General features: G+C 39.0%; 1 protein-coding gene across 1 annotated transcript; it reads right to left on the reverse strand.

Moving 5' to 3' along the window:
- Window positions 1–671: 671 nt before the first annotated feature.
- arhgef3 (Rho guanine nucleotide exchange factor (GEF) 3) lies at window positions 672–24425 on the reverse strand. Its single transcript, XM_062415061.1, has 11 exons — window positions 23963–24425; window positions 18888–18950; window positions 8312–8419; window positions 7881–8132; window positions 7309–7371; window positions 7104–7200; window positions 6449–6525; window positions 6074–6331; window positions 5426–5596; window positions 5116–5305; window positions 672–4070 (listed from the first exon to the last, which is right to left on the reverse strand). The coding sequence occupies exons 1-11, from the start codon at window positions 23993–23995 to the stop codon at window positions 3304–3306; spliced, it is 2079 nt and encodes a 692-aa protein (XP_062271045.1). The 5' UTR covers window positions 23996–24425; the 3' UTR covers window positions 672–3303.

Here is a 24425-nt window from a genome sequence, read left to right on the forward strand (position 1 = left end):
CTTTGACTTTGGTATATCACATATTGATTCATTTAAAAAGAGCTTTGAGAGAACTTGGCGTAAAAATACTGGAAAGTTGTAAATAAATGTGTCCAGTTTATATTTCTCCCTATTTTGGACAATGATGATGGAGCATCTCTCTCTCCCTCTCTCTCTCTCCCTCTCTTTTTCCCTCTTGTCCTTGTATCTTAAATTCCCCTTTAGCTCAGAAATGAATTGTACCCGTGCTCTTACTTTAGAAATTCACAGAAAAACCTCAAGAAAAATCAGCTTTTAGTTATATTGTACCCTTAAATATGATACAAATGTATTAAAACAAATAATAGCTGAAAAGTAATTGTGTTCAAATTAAATGTATATCCACTATTTTTTAGGGAAGATATTTATTTTCTAGCATTTAGTAACACTGTCAAAACTCACAGGAACTGTGATAGTGCAGACGATCTACCCACTACACTAAATAAAAACAAAACCAATTTTCATATGTAGCTCATTTTTAAAACAAACTTCATTCACCAGGTTTAATGTGTTGGAAAACCAACAATAAAACCTGGTGACTTTTTGACAAGAAATGGAATGACGGCATTTCCTTTTCAACCACCAATAACCATTCATCCATTGGTTTCTTTTATGACAATTTATTGATGCTTTGGTCTTGTGACAATCCACAATATAACTTTTTATTGAATAGAATTAAGTGCAACTGAAAGTGTGCGTGAGTTTTGTCTGGTACATTTTCATTTAAGTTGTCTCTAAGATGTGCAAATAATCCACTTTTTAAAATTTGTAAAAATGATAGTCTTTATCTTTTGTCATCATCATCACCATCATCATCACCACCACCATCATCATCATCATCACCACCATCATTTTCAGTATCACAACTATGCTGACTAATATCCAAAAGATTGTCTTGAGATTGTAAATCATGTTTCATGTGTTATATATAACAAACAGACATGCTTGGCTTTATTCCTACATTCATATACAGACACACTTAATATACATTATTTACATACATACAGTACATACACTCCTCCCTCAGGATTTCTTTGGTTGCCATGACAAAACACTGAACATTTCATTTTGCAGCAGCTTTTTAGTAATACCTGCTGCCGCTACAAGCATGTTTCAGTTTTACAGGATAATAAAGCAAATAGATTATCAGAACTTAAAATCTGCTCAAAATGCATTTAAAAGGACCAGTGTGTGAGATTTAGGAGGATCTACTGGCAGAAACTGAATATAATATTCAAAGGTATGTCTTTATTAGTGTATAATCAACTGAAAATAAGAATTGCTGTGTTTTCGTTATCTTACAATAACCCTTTTATATCTACATAGGGAGTGGGTCCTCTTGGAGCCCATTATGTAGCACCATCATCTTTCTACAGTAGCCCAGAATGGACAAACAAATCAAGACAGGGCCTTTTGCCATTTTTGCGGCCACTGTTGGTTCTCCTACATGGTTGCAAGGGGAGAGGGAAAGGGATTCAGTTAGTTGCAATCAGCAACCTCAACAGTAGATGTGACTAAATCCTACTCACCGGTCCTTTAATGTATTGAGGACACTTTAGGGGGACGAATTTGCTAAAATCACAATACTGTAAGAATTTTGTTCATATAGAACTATTTGAAATGCTTATGTTTTTGGGGGAAACGTCAAACCATGCCGATAGCTAGTTTTTAATTGAAAAATGTTCTTATTGTACATGTCTGCCAAACGTTCACTGCCAACATTTTCAGTTATTTGTTCTCAGCAATACTCCCACATAACCGCCAACTACTGTAAACCCTGCATTGAATAACTTTTTGCCACCAGATAGAGAATCGTCAAACTGAAAGATACACAGCAACCACCTTCCCACTTTATAAACCAGTTAGCAGACGTATGATAAACTTCTACATTCAGCAGACACAGAGCATCCTATGCGAGTTATGTTTGCTTCAACCTGATAAATCTAAGTCCAATATTCAGTCTCCTTTTAGCTCTGCTTTGGTCTCCACCAGCTCCTGAGAAACATATTGAATTCATTTCAATTCAGTTTTATTTATGTAGCGCCAAATCACAGCAGAAGTTATCTCAAGGCACTTTTTACATAGAGCAAGTCTAGACCGCACTCTTTATATCTGGCTCTTAATTGCTAAATGTTGCCTTTTTTTCACCAGCTACTCTCTAACTTAGTCTGCTGTTATTCCATCAGAGCAGAGCCAGCACAGCTGTTTTCTCCAGTGTTTTCAGACATTATCTTAAGTTGAATTAATTTTTTTTTTTTTTTTAATGTGTTGAATGCATTCCCTTTATCTAACGACATTTGCAAACGTGATTTTAAAAATGTTGATACCTGTGATATTTACAACCATGATGACATAACTTTGTTATGTAACAGTTGTAAAAATACTGGTCCACCTTTGTACAAGGTGGCCAAGACTATTGGCAGCCAACCAGAGATTGTACAACGACTTATCCAGTGCAAAATACAAGAGAGCTAATGTTGGCAATAAAGAAACAAATTTAGTATTAATTAAACAGGGATCAAACAAACAAGGAAAAAACTATCACGCTCTAATCTGGTGCACTATGATTAGAAGAGTAACATGATGCCACTGACACGGACGACAGTGGCACTCATACTGTAGTTACATGATAAAAGGTCAAGTCCCCAGGAACAGTATTGGGCTGTGAGGCAGTTTTTGGCTACAGTTGCAGTTGGAGCTGTTACTTGACACCCACTAAACCAAAACATTTTTTTCCATATGCATGAGCGTCACAAACACACCTATTGGTTGTATTAAAGGCTGCAAATCAATCAATGTGCTCCAGTAGTTTTTTTCCTCTGGAGCAATGCAAACAGTCTCACTTCAGTCTTCGTTTAAAATCTGAATTTGTGTAATTAGGTCAGATAAAAATTACAGCCTTGAGGAGCCGTATTAGTATACAAGTAAATAAACTGGTGTGCGTGGAGTCTGTGGGAAGTTGCTCTAATTTTCTATATTTTTGTAGCTTTCATTGGAGCGAATGGGGCACCATCTTGGATCTTAGTTAGTAGAGTCACATGGGGGCCAGTGTTCCGTTCTGTTGCTGTGGCATTCTAGAATCAAGTGGTTACTGTGGTTACCGTGGTTACCGTGGTTACAAGTGGTCAGGCTACAGCAGCTGCAGAGTTCCAGAACACGTTGGTTAACGAGTCTTGACGAGTTTGTTTGAGTGTCGATGTTCTTTGGCTTTGTTCAGTGACATCATCGTGAAATCAGAAGTTTTGATTGGCTGCGTCGCCAGTCCTTCAGTGTGTCGTCCTAGCATCAGCATCTGAGGGTCAGCTCCTCGCCCTGTGGTGATGAGTCAACCTCGCTGGTGTCCATGACAACCTCATCCTGCTCCTGAGTGCCACTCTGCTCCTCCTCCATCACCACCTTCTCCCCCTCCTCATCCTCTTGACAGGGAGAAGGAGAGAAGGGAAGGATGGAGGTGGGAACATCATTAGCACCTCCACTAAGAGTCTCTTCATCTCCTTCTCCTCCTCCATCCATCTTCATCCTCAAGTCTGCCCCCGTCTCATCACCTGCACCCTGTCCTGCCTCCGTCTTTACACCCGCCTCTGTCTCACTCATTTCCAGCCTCGAATCACCGTTCATCCCTGTTTCTCCATCTGATTCCAGCACCGTCCCACCATCCACACCCAAACTTGTCTCCACCTCCTGACCAGTCGCTGTCTCAAGAATCAAACCCACCCCTGCCTCTTTAGCCAAATTTTTTCCCCCACTCAGACCTACCTCACCTTCGAAACCCAGCCCTGTCTTCATCTCCGCCCACATTGTTTTTTCATTTTCAAACTCTGATTCGCTCGGCACACTCAGACCTGTTTCAGTAAGCGGCCCTATCTGTCCACCCAGCCCTGTCTCCAGACACTGTCCTGTCTGTGGTGGCTGATCTCCTGTCAGTGCTGCTGCTTCCTTGGCTTGTCTGATGCAGTTGATCCACTGCTGTTTGTTGAAGGCGTCGCTGGCCTGGAAGCAGTGGCTCTGCAGTTGACCTCCGCTGCGGGACGAAACCCGAAAGAAGTTCTTTGCTGTGAGGAGAAGACAGACAAGAGAGACAGTGGGAGATATAATGGTTATTATAGTCAGAACATCTGTATGATCTGTAAAATTGTATTTTGTAATCTCAAATTCTGATGTTAAATTCTGTTAAACTGGATCTGTGCTTCATTTTCATCCAGAATGGGTAATAGTTTTGTTTATTTTTATTTTTGAGTCAAACATCTGACCCATCTCACAAGGGATTACAAGATGCTGCTATTTTACAAAACATGCATCTTCGGGTTATACGAGTTTATACAAAAGCATGAGGAAAAAGAAGAGAAAAAAACCCCAAAAGATCCCAAGAGTGCATCTTGCTAAAGGTTTTTTTTTCTTCTCCCAGGGTTTTCCAAGTAACAGCCAACCCAGTCTTTGTTATACTTAAAAAAATAAATATATATGTTTTCCTCACTAAACAAAGTATTGCACACTTTCTACTAACTGGGTTAGGGGGTTAGGGCGGTAGAAAACCAAACAGGGCTCATTTTCTACATCATTCAGACTGCATATTAAACAAATCAGCTTTTCTTGTTCTAGGTTAACATACCATCCAGTTTTGACATAAGTGGTAAAATATCAGATCTCAGGTGGGAACACTGAGATCTTTCTATGCAATAGCCCAAGACCAACTTCCATATTTATATCCAGTTTTTTAACTCCATTACAATATATAACTGATATTAGTTTTTTCAAAAGCACACAGAAAAAATAAACATTTCTGAGAGATTTAATGAAAGAATTGTGGACAAGATATACTGTATATGTACTGAGTGGGACATTAGATATCTGTACTCTCTGGTTGACAAACTAAAGTATGTAACAGAGAGACTGTTTCTAAACAAACTGAAACATTTCTTCATATCTCATTTACAAAAAAATCTGTAAGGCCATAGTACACACTAAAATATACTCAAAGAAGTCAGTATGGATACGATTTTTGGGTTGAAGGATAATATTTGTCTCAAAGCACAATGTACAACAGAAAAACTAGGTGCTATTTACAACTCAAAAAAGTTTTTAAAACAGTATACTGACTCCGCTCGTTGTTGCTGAAGGCCCCTCTGATGGACCCGCCCACTCTTATCTCTCCGTCTGATAGGTCCTCCAGGTCCAGCTGCCGGATGGGGATTGGCTGGCGGCAGAGCTGGTAGTTGATTTGCTGGTCGTAAAGCGTGAGGGACCTGGTGATGACGAGAACGTCCTGGAACAGAAACACGTGGAGCTTCTGGAAAGAGAGAAAGAGAGACAGAGAATGGACATGAGGATTCAGGATGACTCCCCATTCAATATGTTATACATATTTCAAAATAATCAATGTAAAAGAAATATGTAGAAATCTACTGACGAGTCCTCTGTTGTTTTTCAGTTCTCCGTGACAGCAAAGGGTCCGGGACTGATCAATGAGTCCGTCCTTCAGTCCGTCCTCCGCGTACAACAGACGGTCTTTGTAGTACTGACACTCAGACTCTCCCGTCCGTCTGTTGATGTCTGCCACCACACTCTGAACCATCAGCATCTGTGGAGCAGACACACACAATCTGTTATCAACATTGCTGTACAACTTTATTATTGATGATTCAGTCAGGAGAGTAGCTCCAACTCTCAGTCACCTACAGTTATCAATAAGAAACTGAATGGGTTTTTTACTTCCAGACAGTCAAAGGTATGAATTCACATATCAAAGTTAAACTTGATACATGGATTTACTTCTTACTTGCTCCTGCAAGCAGGCAAGCAGGGATTCTGTTGAAACTCATTCAAACTTTGAAACTCAGTTTCAAAGTTATTCCTGACATTTTGGGGTTCCAAACTAGTCATCAGTGTTACTCCAAACTTTTATAGTTGTCTCTTAATGTTCAGGGTCATGTCAGCACAGTTCAGGCATGTGCTTGACAATTCTGATTGGTTTTAAGCAGCAAACATTCTTAAAAAAAAGACTGGCAGTGGGTTAAACTAGATCTGAAGATGTACACAGTATGTTGGTTTTCCTCACCGCCTCGTCCAGGTGCTGTCGATCCGGGTGGTCGTTGGGCGTGTGCTTCAGGATCTCCCTCAGCAGCAATGGGTATTTCACCACCCGGCTGCGGGGGATGTCTAGGAAGTTCCACAAGTCCAACTTCCTGCTAAAGGGCGACTGGAGGCAGCGCTGCAAGAAGTCCTGGACCCGCAGATCCTGCTTCTTCTGATCCAACAGGGCTTTAGCCTTCACCTGGTTACTGCAGTACGGAGTGTAGGAGGAGAGACAGGGCAGCTGCATAGACACAGACACAGAGACAGAGACCTGGTTACTGCTGAGTCTTTAATGGCTGAAATATGTAGACTGCAATTAAATAGTCATTATGTCATGTCTAGAAAAACACTCACTCACCCAGTCAGTCAGGATTTGTCCCACATGTTCTGTGGACCCGTCAGGTTTTCTGGCGTCACGGAGGCGACTCAGGAGGTCTGACGAGAGACAGGAAGTTATGAAGTAAGTGATCAAGACCTCAAGCAGTGTGGTAACATTGCAGAGACACAATGGCAACTTTTAAGTTTTTCAGTGGATTTCAGAGATACTGAGAGAGCTGCACTACATGAGCTGCACTACATGAGCCTGACGTCAATGTCTGAACTCAACCTGCCACTGATAGTGCCGGTGAGTGAATTTTTCAACACTACAGCCTATATGATACCTGAAGTTCCAAAAAGATCTTCTCCAAAAATGTTTTTAAAACTTTGTGAAATGTATATAAAAATGTATATTTGTCATGACACAAGAGAAACCAAAGTTCTCAAATAATAAATGTTGTCTAAATGCAATGTGGTGACTTAATACATGCAGAGATTTGGGTGGGTTTCCACATTCACTTTAACACAGTCACTATCTAGTTGCAAGTAGAGGAACTTAAGCCTCTTCAGCTCTTAATGCAGCTCTGGAACCAACACTCAGTTCTGGAGGCAGTGGCGTGTAAAGCGTGTTACACCCCTGACAACACTCCACCCAGTGATGTCATAGTGTTTTCCACCCAGTGCTCCCTCCCTACCTTCATGCAGCGGTATCAGGGAGTCCAGAGTACCGAAGATCTGGTTCAGTTCCTGTTCAGTCATGATTGACAGCTTCAGCATTGGGTCATGGTAGGCCTGCAATACACACACACACACACGTACATTTAGAAAATACCTGCACTCAGAGGTGGGAAGTTACAAAGTATTTGTAATTTGTTACTGTACTGTAAGATTTTTGTTTACCTTCTTGGCCAACTTGAGGTCCTCTACCAAGTCTTGCTCACCCTGGGCCAACTCAAATATAGCCTGCAGGGAGAGAGAGTTTAAAAAAAAGACGATCTTTAAAATAATACTTTGAACCCGTCAGACATTGAATTTGTAACATTGCTGGCTTCATCTATCTGTTATGGTTACGTAAGCGATGGCTTTTAGGGTCATGGTCATAGATAAATATATCAATAAACAAAATTAAGTGATAGACACAACATTAAAAGGCAGTAGAGGATAACACAGTTTTAACTTTGCTCTTAGAGGCAGTTAGAGTTGGGGCGATCCCAGATAAAAGTTCAACCAGTTCACTCACTGATGGATTAGGATTAAATATTTTAAGTGTATTTTGTAAAGTTGGTTGCAGTGTTGGATGTTTTTTATTCATGGTCAATAATATTTCTCTTGTGAATATCTTATTGAGAGTATTCACACGTCCATGTTTGGTGAACACGACATGTTGTTATGGAGAAGAGGTGTTTTAATCTTGGTGGACTTGAACTGAAGCTCCCACTCATTGGCACTGTCATAGTTAGAAATTATCTCACCTCTTGTCGTTTTATCTCTTTCGGGCTCAGAGTTTGCGTCGCTCCCAGCCGGACGTCAAACGTCTCGCTCCAAAGCTTGCTGTCACGGCGCTTGGCGGCTGGGGCTGTTGCTGTGGAAACCCGTGTTGCAGTCATGGAGGAGGAAGGGTTGGAGACGGTCGCTGAGATAACCCGATTCTTCATCGTAGAGGATGAAGGGGGAGGAGGAGCGGCTCTCTCAGTCCGACCCTCATTACGAAAACTGATGGTGCGCTGCAGAGAGGAGAGAGAAAGTTAAATCAGTTAAAAACAGAACTGAAATGATATTGATGTTTTTCAGATTATATTCTTTTCTACTGTCACAGCAACAATTATTATTTATTATTACTTATTATTTAGTATCTTCAGCATTGACTTAATACATAACACAAGTGGAGGTGTTTCTGGCTCACCTGCAGCGTCTGACCGATCCTCTTCAGCGGTGCAGTCTTGACAGGCGGCAGCAGGTTGGCCAGAGACGTAACCCTGGATACAGGTTTACTCCGCTTGGTGCTGGGCTCCTGCAGGAGAGAACAAGCCTCTGTCATCCATGTGTAACTTCACACAGCAAATTGGGTCCACAACCTGCTAAACTGACTTGAACACAGACCTGCAGGTCAGATTAATACTGATGCAAACATGATAGAACATCACAGAAGGCAGACATGATACACTTCTGGGTTTGGCGACAACATGCAGCCTGCAATCACTGGCAGAGCTTAAAAGTCTCTGCTATTCAGGGAAAAACAAGGCCAACTACTCATAGTAAAATTACTTCTATTCTATACTTTGACAGTAGGTATTTATCAATTAATACAATGTCAGCAAATAATGGGAAATGGCTATCATTGGAGAAATGTTCAAATGACTTATTATTTCTGAAAAACAAAGGTCAGTTGGTCAAAATAAGGAACTATTCTCAGTGTAAACACGTCTTTGGTTTGGAGGACAGTCTTGCAGTTTCAGTTTTGCAGGTATTGAGTCATCCTAAAGTACTGGTCATATTGAAACTCGAACCTCATGGTGCCACGAGATAAAAGAAAGATCACGGTATTACCTAAGACATTAAGATTTATCATCTGGGGACCATGAATGCCCAATCCAATAATAACCCATCCAATAATCGTCAAGATATTTCAATCCGGACCAAAGTGACCAACCAACCGACTGACCAACAGATTGACATTGCCAGTAAAAATAGCTCAACAAAATTTCTCACCAAAATCTTAATGCCAACTGACTCCAAAATTGCTTAACTTCCTAAGTAGATACAATCTCTGCTCAACACTGTTAAGGTAAGGTAGATAATTCAGTTTACAATGATAATAAAACAGGTAAAAGCTGCAAATCATCACCAAGAAGCTGCTATCAGACCACATTTGGAGGTTTTGCTTGATAAATTAATTACATACAATAAAGTTATGACGTTAAAACTATTCATCTGTAGTGACTGATTCATTGGCTTAATATTTTCTGCAAGGATTTGTCCACTGAGTCTGAAAACTGTTTATAAGAAGCTGTGTGTGTGCAGACTGTTCCTGTAATTTGCGGGAAAGCTGATTTTGTTTTGTTGATATATTGCAAGTTGAACAATAGTGTGACTCAAAGTCTCTCCCTCTCTGCCAGACTCCCACACACAGATATCAGGCCTATTGTCGGGCTCTGTTTCTGTTTGTGAAAACGCCACCAGGCTGTTTGCCCTGGTTATAGACTTACAATAAATCAATATGTGTGTTTGTGTGTATCTTCAGCTCTGCCCTGCAGCCCGCAGTCAGCTGACCTACTGGAACACAGGAGCCATCAATCTGTGTTTCCATCAGAGCTCAAAGTCAGGAACCAGTCGACCAAAAATAAATCGACCTCTGACAAACGTTTTTTTGTTTTTTCGCCCTCAATTGCTCAACAGTTAAGGCCTAACATTTGACAGCAGATTTGACTGTCAGTAAAAAAGAGACCAACAACTTAAAGGATAGGCTCAGAATTTTCAAGTCAGTCTTAAAACAACAGTCAGGTGTCCATATGAACAGTGGAAGAGGTTTTTCTTCACTGTAATCATTCCTCCTGTTCATACTGACTATTTAAATATCTTTAAATGTGCTTTCAGTATAAGTGATGGGTCCACAGTGTGTCCACACAGTCATTTAAAAGTTTATCTGATGCTTATATGAGGCTTCAGCAGTCTGAGTTAGTCATATTAAGTGGATATCTGACACATTTACAGTCTTTTTAACATCATAATCCCTTTTTGTGTTTCCCTGTTGAGCTGTGGTGGAAGTATAGTGACAAAAAGAGGGACTTTGGAACTAAAAACACTGTAAAGTTGAAAGATATCTTCTTGATTTGACCCATTTGGACGACTGAGTCTTCATATTAGCTTCAGATAAACTTTACAATACATTTTTGCACATAAGGAGGACTGAGGATTTTGTCCCCCATCACTTACATCACGAGTACAGTAATTGTTTTTTAAAAGATTTTTGGGGGTTCAGCGAGGATGATAAGTAATCAGTTTATTTGCTTTACACTTGAGAAGTTTCCATTGGACATGTTGTAATGGGTTTCTGTGTGTGATGGCGCTTCAGTTGATTCAATCTGACATAAATCAATTCAGTGCAGTTGGTCAACAACAGACTGGTTATCTAATTACAGAAAGGTTTATAGGAGACTGAGGCTAGGACTGCCCCAGAATAAGTCCTGCAACAACCTGCAGGCCAACTCTCACATTTCCTGTAGTGAAACCCTGATCAGCAGATTGTATTTACATTTAATTTCACTTCATTATTCAGTCAGAAATGGGGTTATTTTGCTTTAAACGATCCAACCAATCAGTGACTTTTGGCGTGTTGATTGAAGAGATGATGGTGATTTAAGAGTTGTTATTTAAGACTAAGTCAACTTACAACAACCTGTATAGCTGCCTCCATCTCATCCGTACTTCTCGCCATTTTCTTTATCATTTTTCTTTCCCTATTTTACTGGCTGTTCTTCTGCCATTCCTAACCTACAACAATCCCATTGGCTCAGTTGTTTTTCCAACCAGAGAAACAGCCGTCAATAAGTACAACAGGCCAGTCAGAGAAATGCAACCAGACTTGATAAGAGGCATTAGACGCCTGACTAATGGAGGACAGTGTAGGACTGATGGATTGAGTGAGGAAAGAGCAGAGCTGAGAAGACAGTCAAAGCTGGAGGGAAAACACAGAGAATCTAAAAATGGCTTAACATCATGAGAAACAAAACGTGATGTTTTTCTTATATACTCTGTCACTGTTCTTATAACAGTTGGAGAAAACAAACCCTGAGGACGTAATGCAGTGTTAGCATGAAGCACTGTCTGTTTTGAGGCCCTAAACAGAGAATGACCGTCAACACTGTATCACCAAAGCAACCAATCATTAAGAGGTACAGGGTCTGAGGTCACAACACTTTACTAATTGGTGACCATTAATAGAAACCATTAAACATGTAACTTTTAACAGCACCAGGTATTAAAAAACAATCACACACCATTAAATACCAAAGACACACAACAACAAACTACATATATTCTGATGTGTTCTTGATGTGGAAAAATATTGTTATAATCCTAAACTGACTGTGGATGATACAGGAATGATGACGAATGAAAGAAAACATTAAGAGAAAGACGTTTCTAAATTCAAATAAAATACTTCAGATCAAATCAGATAAGACTACACATTGAGATCATATAAAATCATAATAGACTAAACTGGATGAGATCAAATCAATTCAGATAAAATCAGATAAAATCAGACCAGATCATTTAAGATTAGACTGGAGTTCAACTGGATTCAAGTAGTTTAGATTAGAAGAGATTAGATTGAATCAGGTTATGTTAGATTAGAACAGATCAGATTATTATTAGTTATTATTAGTTTAGATCAGATTATATCAGATTAAAATAGGTTGAGTCAGATTAGATTGAATCAGAGTCAGATTACAAAGTGAAAAATACAGCAATATAACTACTAGAGATTTCAGTTTGGTAAATACAACATAAGTACTCAATCATTCATCATTATTATAGTAGAAAATTAAGATTTACATTTACTAAGGAGAGCTGAGGCACCAACCACTTCACACCCGGCCTAAAATAATTACATTTAATCTGATTTAAGCTCCAGAGAGGCCTTTCCCTCCATCTTACCTCCACCTGCTTCCCCATGCTGTTGATCCCCTTGCTGAACTCCACAGAGCATCCAGACTTAAACCTCTGTACCAGAAGGCATAGGGGGCTCTGCCCCACCACCATAATGCTCACCCCAAACCCTGCCGCAGGATCTGGATCTTTCCCAGTACCAAGAGAGCACGCAGAAATTCTTCAAAACTGGTAGAGTGTCCAGAAAGAGTTTTGGGCTGGTGGAGCATTCAGAGGGTGTGAGGTATCAGCAGAGCGTCCACAGGAGGGTTGCACCAGTAAGGAGTCTGGAAATAGTCTGATGTAAAGAACTAAACTCGAGTTGAGTACTGACGATACTGGTAGAAAATCTACAAGGAATTCAGAGTCTAGAAAGAGTCTGGTACTGGTTTTGTGACGGTAGACAGTCCAGAGAGAGTCCAGTACATTTAGAGTGACAGCAAAGCTTACAGATTTGGTCCTGATAGATCAGCAATAAAGTCAAACACTGGTACCAGTAGAGTTTAAAGTCTGGTTCTGGAAAGAAGGAGCTCGATACCAGCAGAGTTTAGTTTAAGACAACCCGGCTCTGGTAGAGTAGAGCGTCCTGTCAGATTAAACAAAAGATCAGTACTGGTTGAGAATTCAGATCAAGTTTTTTTACCAGTAAAGTTTCCTGACAACCCGGCTCAGATAGCGTCCTGAAAACTTCTGGATCTGGATCAGGCTCGATACCGACAGTGATCCAGAAAGAGATTCAAGTTTTCTGTCCTCTTCTTTGTTAAATCCCTGTTAAAGCTTCCTCGCTCTCAGTGGTTCAATCGTCCACTTCTGACTCTGTTTGAAAACTCACAGCTTGTTAACGCTCTCTCTCTCTCTCTCTCTCTCTCTCTCTCTCTCTCTCTCTCTCTCTCTCTCTCTCTCTCTCTCTCTCTCTCTCTCTCTCTTTCTCTCTCTCTCTCTCTCTCTCTTTCTCTCTCTCTCTCTCTCTCTCTGTCTGACTCACTCACTCATTGCCTCACTCACCCACTCACACTACTTCATTTCCTTCCTTCCTTCCTTCCTTTCACCCTTTTCCTCTACCCTACCTATAATTGCTCTCTATTATGCTCACACGTCTCTGTATTGTTTTCGACTATCTAACTTGGTGGTGCAACACCTTTTTATTATCTAGTTTTTAAATTGTTATCTTGGGTTTTTTTATCCCATCATTTTGTTCTATGCCTATCATAACAAATAAAGTGTACCATACTTATCTATGTCATGTTTTTTTCTTTCATCAATGAGGTCAAATCCCATAAAAAGACCGAACCTGAACATTGAACTGACCCTACTAACACATATTATCTGTGTATTTAAAGCCTGATTTCCCCTATGTATAGCTCCACACTGTTTATTTTATCATGTTAACATAAACACCATAATGATCCTGACTTGCATTGGAGTTAATACTGGAGCTACTGGCGGTGCTGGGACTTTACTGCTCAATCCAACATAGGTCAATGTCAATCTGAACTGTAATTACAAAAGAGAGATAGAGAGAGAGAAGATAGCCTGCAGGCAGTTGATCCTCTGTCCTGGTTTTCTAGCAGATTAAGTCAATTACTGTGTGTGTGTTTGTGTGTACTTGTATTACTCATGTTTTGTGGATATACATCTGTTAACACTATAGGTGTGATTTAATCCACTTTTTATTATATTGCAGAAAAAGTTTTTTTCCACTTAGCTGAGGTGGTAAAGTTAGTGATTACATCATGATGACCAAATCATCGATCATGTGACTTAAATATCCACTGAAGCGATGACAAGCAGCAGCGAGCGAAAACATCAGATACTGTTTGTAAGGACTGATGAGGAGATTGTAACGTTCCTCAAAATACAGTATAACATGAATTATAACATGAATTATAACATGAATGCCATATTTCCATCTGGTTTTATACACTTTCTGTTGTTGTTTTTTAAATGTGTGTTATAGTGTTATAGTGTTATAAGCAACTGTTGTTAGCATGCTATACCTTTTTGGTCAGAAACTGCTTTCTTTCTTTCTTTCTTTCTTTCTTTCTTTCTTTCTGTCTTTCTTTCTTTCTTTCTTTCTTTCTTTCTTTCTTTCTTTCTTTCTTTCTTCATTTATTTTTTATTTGTTGTTATTTTCTTTATTATTTTTGGTTTGTCACTATTTCAAAGGGAGATGAAGAAAACAAGGACATATGATGATTTACTTTATTTATACGTGTGTATTTGAGTTTAATGACCGAAATAAACTAAACTACACTAAACTAGTACTTCAATGGCCCCTAATTGGAAAATTAGCCCAATTAAATGTTTATCATAACAACCCAACATCTACTACTCGCATAGTAGAAGTGAATAGAAACATGCTTTAATCCAATTTTCTTTTGTAGATTTTTGTGAGAAATCAGTTAAAATGTTCACTACATTTGGATGGAAACACAGCATATTCACAACGTGGCAACTCACTTTCCAAAAAAAGCAGGTTCTCATAAGACAAAATCATCAAGGTTCACAGTTCATTAAGTAAGTTATGAACCAATACACAGATGCCCAGAACATCCCTCCTACTCTTACTGATAATTAGAGGATCTCTTCCAAATGTACTGACAGTGTAAGTGAATGGGGGAGAAAAGATCCACAGTTCTTTTATTGAGCAACAAGTGAGCTAATATGAAGCTTCATCCCTCTGAGCTAGTCAAATAAAGTGGATATCTTCCAAATTTAAAGTATTTTTAGTACAATATTCCCTGTTGTCGGACAGTGTTTTCCTGTTCAGCTGCAGTGGAAGGAGCAAAACAAAAAGAGAGAAAAGAGGGGATCTGGCACTAAAAAAGACTGCAACTTTGAAAGATAATGATTCATGAAAGCCAGTATGACCAGAAGAATGATTACAGCAAGAAAAACCTATTTCAATGTTCATTTGGGCACCGATGCACTATTGTTTTATGACAGGCTTGAAAAATGATGAACTCGTCCACTAAGACTTCTGGTAAAGTTTAAGGTGAGGTTAAGTCTCCGGGGAAATGACAAAAATAAAGTGTCTTAGTGCATTTTGGGTACCGCAGCAGACACAGAGCTGTTGTTTCCTTTGGATGCAGTGACTGATATCAGAGTCAGAGCATCAACGCTGACCTCCGACATAACATGAGACACTGCTTATATTCAGCTGACAATAGCTGCCTCCTCTGAGTCAGCTCCATTGTCTGTAAGAGGGGCCGTCGTGCCGTGGAGACCCAGAGAGAGAGAACAAGAGTCGCCTATTGATCCAAGTACAGGCTGATATGGCTCTAATGACTCAAACAGCCCTGTCTCATTTCATCTGTACAGTGACACATCGGCTATTCGGTCGGACATTTCCGTCAATTTGGTGGGCATGGCTCTGCTATTTAAGGCAACGATGATGATTCTGGTGAGAGAGTTACGGTAATTCCCCCGAATAAACAGACATGAAGATAAAAATCTCAGTTAAAACAACAAAAGCAAAACGCAGCATAAAGAGCAGATTGGAGGGGCAGACGGAGAAAGCTGCAGCAGCAAAACAGTGTTGACATAAGAGTGATGATGTATAATAAATAAACAAATAAATCACTGACAATAAGACACAACAAACACGAAGTAAACACCGTTGAACTAAATGTCAGCAGTAACCGGCTCAGTTTAGTTCAGTTTATGATACTGTTATAAATAAGTGATTTAATTTAAAGGAGTGTGATTATTTAATGTAAACTGTTAATCTAACATATGACCCTGTTGGGCTCATTAGATTATACAGTAATTAACAAGTGAAAAAGTCTAAAATTACTATATAATTACAGCATTTTGACACTTTACAGGTTGTTTGTTGTGTTATTGAGTCTCTTTGTTATGTTTCAGAGCTTTATCTTATTCATGTTCCTGTTTTTTCATGATACTGTTATGTGTTGGAGTAATGTTTGATTTGGTAACTCATTTCACAGTTTACTTTAATTTCCTAGAAAGCAGCTGATACATTATGTCATTGTAGATTCATAGGTTCTTGTAGATTTTGATCCTAATTCTCAATTAGTACACTAATTAATTGGAACTGTAACTCTGAGTAAGTCACAGCAGGTCACATGAACATGCACAAAAGATAATCCGTCTGCAGGTAAGCATAACAATCAAAATATGTTTAAAATAAACTTTCCAATAATACATTAAAATGAAAGAATATTTATTTTGTTTTAAATAGAAGTTCCTGTTTGCTCTAGACATCAACAACCTCTTATAAACTCTCCCCCTCTATAATTAATGCCACATTAGGGCTGCAACTAACGGTTACTTTCAATTACGAATAATCTGCTGATTATTTCAAATGTCAAAAAACAAAGAAAAATGCCTGATATAATTTCTTAAAGCCTAAAAAGACGTCTAGAAATATCCTGTTTTGTTCGATCGACAGTCCAAAATCAAAATATATTCAGTTTACTATCACGTATGACATAGAAAACCTTCAAATTCTCACATTTGAAATCCTGCAAAGCAATTATTTAATTATCAAAATAGTTGCTTTTTAAATTAATCTTCCATCAAATGACTAATCAATTAACTGACTCAATAATTGCAGCTCTATGCCACGTTTCATATTCCTTTACAGCCAACATCTTCTGACATTGCTAAGGAGACTACAAACTCATAATATAAATCCTTGAGCTTTGATTTTAGTCATTTCCAGACAAAGACAGAGTTCCTCCAGAAGTGAATATGCTGATAAAAAATATGAACGCCTATCGTGACCTCTGATCTGTAAATCCATTGAAATAGTCCCCAGGTCCTGGGGGTTTCAGTAAGAGCACAATACGAGTCTCTGTGAGTCACTGAAGTAAAAAGGGAGTAACAGCAGAGAAACAATAGAGGGTAAATTATTCCAGGTTCACTATCTGCCAACGCTAGTTTGTAAGAACATAAGACTGATGGAGTGTTTGGGTCTGTTTGACATAGTGCAGTGAACAGGGTGGACATCCTGTGTTAGATGGAGCACAGAGAGGGGGGAAACGCCCGGGAAGGAACGGGCTGCCCGTCTAAAAATACAGACACATACAGGAGGGGCACAACATGAGGGCCAAGGGCTGCGGGCCCCGAGGGTCCGAGTGTACAATAATCTACAGTCAGAGCTGCAGACAGATAAGTACATTTAGTCAAGAACACATGCTTTGTCCTACATTTCAAAGGGAATTCATTACTCCTCTTGGTTTCAGAAGCATTGGAACACATGATTGTACCTGTTTAACCCTGAATCTGTCCTGTCTTCTCCTTTTATTGTCTTATATTTCATTTATTTTATTGAAATATATGAACCTGTGGATGTGTCCCAAATAAAGCTTCTTCTTCACCGTCTTCTTCTTCTCAGTGTAAAATACATTTTTAAGGATGAGAGAGACATTTGCACTGTTGCATTTAATCATTTTTCTGGGACCGTTTTATGAATAAAGTTGTAATTTCTAGACAAAAAAAGTGATAATATTACAAGAATAATGTTGTAAAATTATGAGAAAGAAGTCCAAGTATTGCAAGCATACAGTAAAAATTGTATTTTATGAGGAATAAGTTGTGATATTTCAAGAATTAAGTCATACAGGAGCAAAAAAAGTGAAGTTCTTTGCTCCGTCAGTCTATTTAACTATATCTGATGAGCTAGTGTTATCTTTTTTAATAATTTTATGGTTTGGTTTTTTGTCTTATTTTTGTTGTTTGTTTCTTCTCTCCTGTTGCTGTTGTTGTTGTTGTCAATTGCTTTTCTATGCTATCTAACTCCTGCATAATTTTGCATATATAATTTCTTAAAATACAAATTAAAAGTCCTTTGCTGTCCTCTCAGTACTGAAGTCCAGCTGGTGGAACAAATACAATGAAATATACACTGGGTTGCAGATAAACACCTCCCTTCTCCCTTTCCCCTGCACACTGACTCTGTGTGTAAGAAAGCACAGCAGTGCCTCCACCTGCTGAGCAAAAGTTCAGGACTTTTAATGCCAGCAGGGTCATTTTAACCCTGGTTTGAAGGACACCAAATGAATCCATAATCCCCTATTCCACCTAACATTTCATCCTGGTGCAACGCCATCGCCGGCAAATATAAGACAAAATCAGGGCAGCAAAATAATTGGATCACCCAACACTCCCCAATCTGAACTGTACTCCCAGTTTAGTGATCAGGAAAGCCACTCTGATTAAGCAGGACTCCTCTCGAATCCTCCACCAGTCCTTCCAGTTACTGCAGATCATCAGATAGACGCTACAAAGTCCTGCTAGTCCAGAACAACATCTACATAAAAATATCTTATTCCCACTGCGATCTTTACCCTAAAAAACTAAAACAGGTGCTGCACTCTGTCCTGTTTAATATCCGTCTTTCCAGTTGTAGTTTTAACTGTATGTGTGTTATTTAATGTGTTTTTTAATGTGTGGAGCCATGTCAACGGAACATTTCAGTTATTTTGTGATAGAGAATAAAGGTTTCTTATCTTATTCTCTATAAAATGATTGAACATTTACACATGTTAAGAACTCAAACATGGGTTTAGTGTTAAGTTACTCTTTTAAGCTTTGTGTAAAAACTTCCTGCATGAAATTCTGTGACAATACAACGGACAGCATCACTTCCTGAACATCACTTGTCATTTATATATCATATGAAAAGGTGTGAACGTACTGTCACCACAGCATCAGGAAGTACTTAAGCCTCGTCAAAGTAAATGTACACTAAAGCTTGTCAGAGATATTTCACCATGTTTTTGAGACCACAGCAGAGTTTAAACTTGTGTAAACTCACACTGATGCCACAGCAGAGACGTTTAGTTAAGAGGAGCTGAACTTACGTTGATGTCCAGACTGCAGAGACTGAGGGAGTCTGCATCTCTGCTGGCCTGCTTCCTCTTCTTCTGCAACACATAAAACACAACAGACTTCATGTTAGAAAGACAACATTTATAGCCATTTATAGCTCCATTAAATTTGTTTTTTTTTATTTCACATTGAATCATATGTAATGTGACTGTATCAGTTGTATCATGAACACCAGACCTGCAGCTCTATGTAGCTTTTAGCTCATTATTTTATCAGTTTGCAACGCTCTTTGGATTTTTCTTTTTCTTTTTATTGGCTTTTCATACAACTTCAATTATGACATTTCACCAAAATAATTATTTATATATGAGAGGGTACTCTCCCCCTCCCAACTCCCCTGTACATACCCGAGTACAATGCCAATCAGACAAATAAATGAAATAAATAAATAAGTGAAAAAGGAGAATGAAAATTAATAAAATAAAAATAATAAGTAAAAACGCTCTTTTCTGTCCAGTTAGTTGGTGCTGCTTGCTGGAATTGTTTTGCCCAAAATGTGCCGTACAGATAACAGAAAGTAAACAAGTATTAGTAATAAAACATCTCCAGATTTGCAGATTTTCAAACTTCTAGATTAAGTGAAGAAGGAAAGGAGGGTCGAGAAAGAGAAAGAAAAGGACAGAAAAAAAGAAAGAAACATAATGTTTAAAAATTGTTGTTTCATCACAATGTAGAAGAGTTGTTTGTCAGAGTTTAAAAGTTGACATTTGGGAAGTAACACATTCATTTCCTTTGTTTTATTATAATTAGAGGTATTTTATGCCTTTATTCAGTAGCACCAGTAGAATAGTACCAGTTTAATTTTTATCATTATATAACACACACACACACACACACACACACACACACACACACACACACACACACACACACACACACACACACACACACACACACACACACACACACACACACACACACACACACACACACACACACACACACACACTCACACGCTCCCACTGTCCACTGTCCACTAATCAGAAGGTCAGTGGTTCAAAATTGTATTAGAAACATTGTAAAGCACTGATGCTCCTGATGAGCAGATTGACTCCTTGCATGGCAGCCGTCAGAGTGTGTGAATGTCGGCATGTGTTGTAAATCACTTTGAGTGGTTGGTTAGACTAGAAAAAGCGCTATATAAATACTGTACAAACATATAGAAAAGAACAGCTAGTGTTACTAATAAACATAAAAACAAAATAAAGTCAGAAGAAGTCAGGCTTGAACCAGGGACAGAAGATTTTTGTCTAATTAACTTCTCTCATGTTTTGACCATTAACTGCTGACATTAGATAAATGTAGTGGAGTACAAATAGAAAGGCTATAAAATATAAATAGTTAACTAATGTTAAATATTATAAGTCTGAATAATATCTTGAGTCTTTTTGACTGTGTATCTTTCGGACAGTGGTTACCTCCCAAAAAGGGGTCACAAGAGAAATCTGAGGGTGATGAACAAGAAAGGAGAGCAGAAAAAATACTCCTTTAAAAAAAAAAAAGTCCTTCTAATCTTTGCTTTTATTCCTGAGAAATCTTCATTATCTTAATTTATTCTGGCCTTTAAAATTTACAATGAAAACAATTTTAAAAAATCCTCTGTGGTTGAATTGATCAACATCAGGAAACAGCAATTAAGACCTTAATGACTTGTTGAATGGGAGTCAACTGGAGCCAACATTTAGCACTTTAAGGTTCCTACATATCGACTTTTGTCACTTGGGAACAATTTAAATTCTCGTACAGAAGGTCAGGAGAAAAGATTTGAGTTAATGTTTCCGTTAGTATTTGTGTTGCTCCTGTTTCTGAAGTGATGCTAATCGTTGCTCGGATGCTGCAATTAGTATCAAAGGTTATACTGTCAATACGATCTGTTGCTTTTCCTTAAGTTAATAGTCACACGTTCATCACTGATACTGTTTAGGCCAGGTAACCTCCGTTGTAACTATGGCGACCACGATTTTATGGGATAGGAAGCTGTGCAGGTGCAGCTGTGTGAGAAGGAGGAAAAACAGTTCCTGTCCGCTGCCATGACAACAAAAACAGGAAGAAATCACATATCTGACCCGCCAGGTCACCGAGGACAAACAGCTGTATGTGTGAGATGAGGAGGAGGAGGAGGAGGAGGAGGAGGTGGAGGAGGAGGAGGAGGAGGAGGAGGTGGAGGAGGAGAGGAGAGGAGAGGAGAGGAGAGGAGAGGAGAGGAGAGGAGAGGAGAGGAGAGGAGAGGAGAGGCGAGGAGAGGAGAGGAGAGGAGGAGAGGAGAAAAGAAGATAAGGAGGAGAGGAGAGGAGGAGGAGAGGGAGAGGAGAGGATAGGAAAGGAGAGGAGAGGAGAGGAGAGGAGAAGAGAGGAGAGGAGGAGGAGGAGAGGGAGAGGAAAGGAGAGGAGAGGAGAGGAAGTAGAGACAAGAGGAAGAAGTGAAGAGAGGAGAGGAGGAGGAGAGGGAGAAGATAGGATAAGGATAAGCAGGAGAGGAGGAGAGGAGAGGAGATGAGGAAGAGGAGGAGGAGGTAATGAGTGGAGGAGAGGAGAGGAGAGGATGAGGAGTAAAGAAGTGAGGAAGAGAGGTGAGGTGAGAGGAGAGGAGAGGAAAGATGAGGAGACAGTGGAGTAAAAGAGAGGTGATGAGTGGAGGAGGAGAGAAGAGGAGGAGGAGGAGAGACAAGAAAGAAGGAGAGGAGGAGTAGAAAAGAGGAGAGGAGGAGGCAGAGAGGAGAGAAGAAAGGAGGAGAGGAGGAGGAGGAGAGGAGAGAAGGAGGATGTTGGGAGCAGTGTAACACAGAGAAACAATAGCAGGATGTCTGCTGTTTGTTCAGTATTGTGTTCAGACTTTGTTGTCGGCCGGACGTTATATAACCTGGCAGACTTTACCTTTAACTCACTCTCTATAGAAACCAGAGGAGGAGGAGGAGTCTGTTCCTCCTGCCCGTATAAGGTCAACTTCCTCTAACATTCACAGCTACCTTTAAACTAGTCTACAAGTTAAATATTAGAGGGAATAACTTATAACATGTTTCTGTTTTATCACACTAATATCTCTGTGAGGCTGAATAAACACACAGAGATGCTTTACACTTAATTATCACATCAATATGCTAACATGCTAATATTTAAAATGCTAATTCTTTATTTAATATTTACCAAGATCACAATATAACGTCTGCTAATTAGCACGAAAGACAAAGTGCAGCTGAGTCTGAAGGGAATGTTAATAGTCCTGCAGATATTTAGTCATAAATCAAAGTATTCATTCATTCATTCACTCATTATTTATTTTATTTATTTATTTTATTTTATGCATTTGTTATCCTATTTCATTTTATTGTAATTAAAAATAAGTATATAAAAATAATAAGTAAATAAATAAATAAAGTATTGGACACATTCATTTTGTACCTGATGATGTTGCTAGATGAAAAATTATATAATAAAAGTTAATATAATTAATCGTTCTGAGAGGAACATGAATGTATGTAGCAATTTTATGGCAATTCATCCAATACTTGTTGAGACATTTCACCTAAAACTATGAATGTGGCTTCACGTTGGAGAAGAAGTCATCAGAGTCAGCAGGATTCATCCTCTGGGGATCATTAATGTTTAAGGTTCATGCACATCCCTCCAACTTTTGTTAGAGTATTTCAGCCTGGACCAAAAGTTATGACAGACAGACAGAAACTACCATCCTGGCTGTAAAACCCTGCTGCTACCACAGATAATAAAAATGACCATGCATCCTATTTTTCTTCCTCTTCTCCTCTGAAGGGTCACAGGGGGGCTTTAGTCTGACCCTGCGTGGCCACATAAACCTGCCTCTGGAGCACAAATTAGCTCTGAGCCACTATTCATCACTGTGTGTGTGGAAATCCTGTTTAACACCAATGCATTTAGGAATACGCACCATTTCCCATGTGGACCCCCCACAAGAAAGCCTCAGTTTATAATGAACGTCAGTGGTATGTAGTACACCGCTAAACCTCAAACCACCTGACTCACAGAGGATACTGGGCCTGCAGGGCTCCTGACATGCACTGAATATACCACCCTGTCATTACTGATCATTTTTGAAACCTACTTATATTTTAAATGTAATTTTAGTGTCATTAGCAAAGTAGTGCATGTCATTAAATAAAAAATAAAATAAAAAACGATCATGCCACAACACACTTTCTCTGCATGATGGAAATACTGCAAAAACCCTCCATGCATTGTAAAAAAAAAACCCAACCTATATGTTTTTATGCACATATGTTTATACACACAATATCTGAACAAATAGTAAAAGTAGAAAAAGAAATCAGTTCGCTGTCATGCATATCGGTATATTATCAAAATGAATATATTTTCTTTAATTTAACAGTGTAACACTGTGTGAATAAATGATAATTTGGTACTAAAGTGCAGCTTGAATGACACTCATTCAAACTTTAATCATGTGAATCTTTTACAGCTTCAGTTAACATTTATTGTGGTGCTTTTATAACAGTTTTATGGATTTTGTTGCTGTATCAATGACAGTGAATATCTGGAAATGGTTTCTATTGTGTTGGATAATAATCCCATTTGCACTCTGACATGAGTACCTGTAGATAGAGTCTGTGATCATTAGACTCCATCAGACTGATTTGGATCACAATAACATTACTGCATGATACAGTACATACTTTAAGGTGTTTGGTATCTACAAGGAAAATCCGTGTAAAGTCATCCACAGTAAATGAAGTGTAACCAAATAGACGGCGTGCAGAAATTAAATAAAATTGTAGACAGTCTGTAACATTGGATGACATCTTGATTTGATTCATTTGAGCAGCTGAAAGTTCATATTAGCATCAGATAAACTGGAAACTAGGACTGTGGATTTTGTCATTCATCACTTATATTAAAAGCACATTCATCTTTTAACAGGAGGAATAATTAATTACAACAACCACAACTTGTTTCAATCATCACGAGGACCTGACTCTGGTTTTCAGACACACATGAAACATAGTGAACCTTTGATTAGAGGATCTTCTTCCAGCACACGCTCGCAGAGACTCACCCGATAGTAAACAAACAGACAGCAGCCCATCATCAGGATCAGATCTGCTCCTCACACACAGTTCAAGTGTTAGTTAACGCTCTGCAAACAGTCACATCTACTGCTCCTCGTCCTCCTCCTCTTCTTTTTCTTTCTTTTTTTCTTTCTTCTCCTCTTCCTCCAGGTCACTTTGTTTTAATCCCAAAAGTCACATCAGCTGTCTTCTATTTTCTCCTCCTCACATCTGCAATCACTTATTATTTCCCTTCTTTTCTTGCTTAATTCCTCCGTCCACCTTTCAAATCACCTCCTTCCCAGTCACATCGCTTTTCCCCCCCTCTTTCTCCTTTCTTTGTTTCTAATCTTGACTTTTCTTTGCTTGCTCTCCTTCTCTTCACCTCCTCATTCAGTTTCTCCAGCGTTACTCCAAGCTTGTTTCTCTCTCTTCACCTCTTGTTTTTTACCTTCTTCTCTTATCCTTTTT

The sequence above is a fragment of the Scomber scombrus genome, chromosome 3 (genome assembly GCF_963691925.1).
Source record: "Scomber scombrus chromosome 3, fScoSco1.1, whole genome shotgun sequence".
NCBI classification, from domain to species: Eukaryota; Metazoa; Chordata; class Actinopteri; order Scombriformes; family Scombridae; genus Scomber; species Scomber scombrus.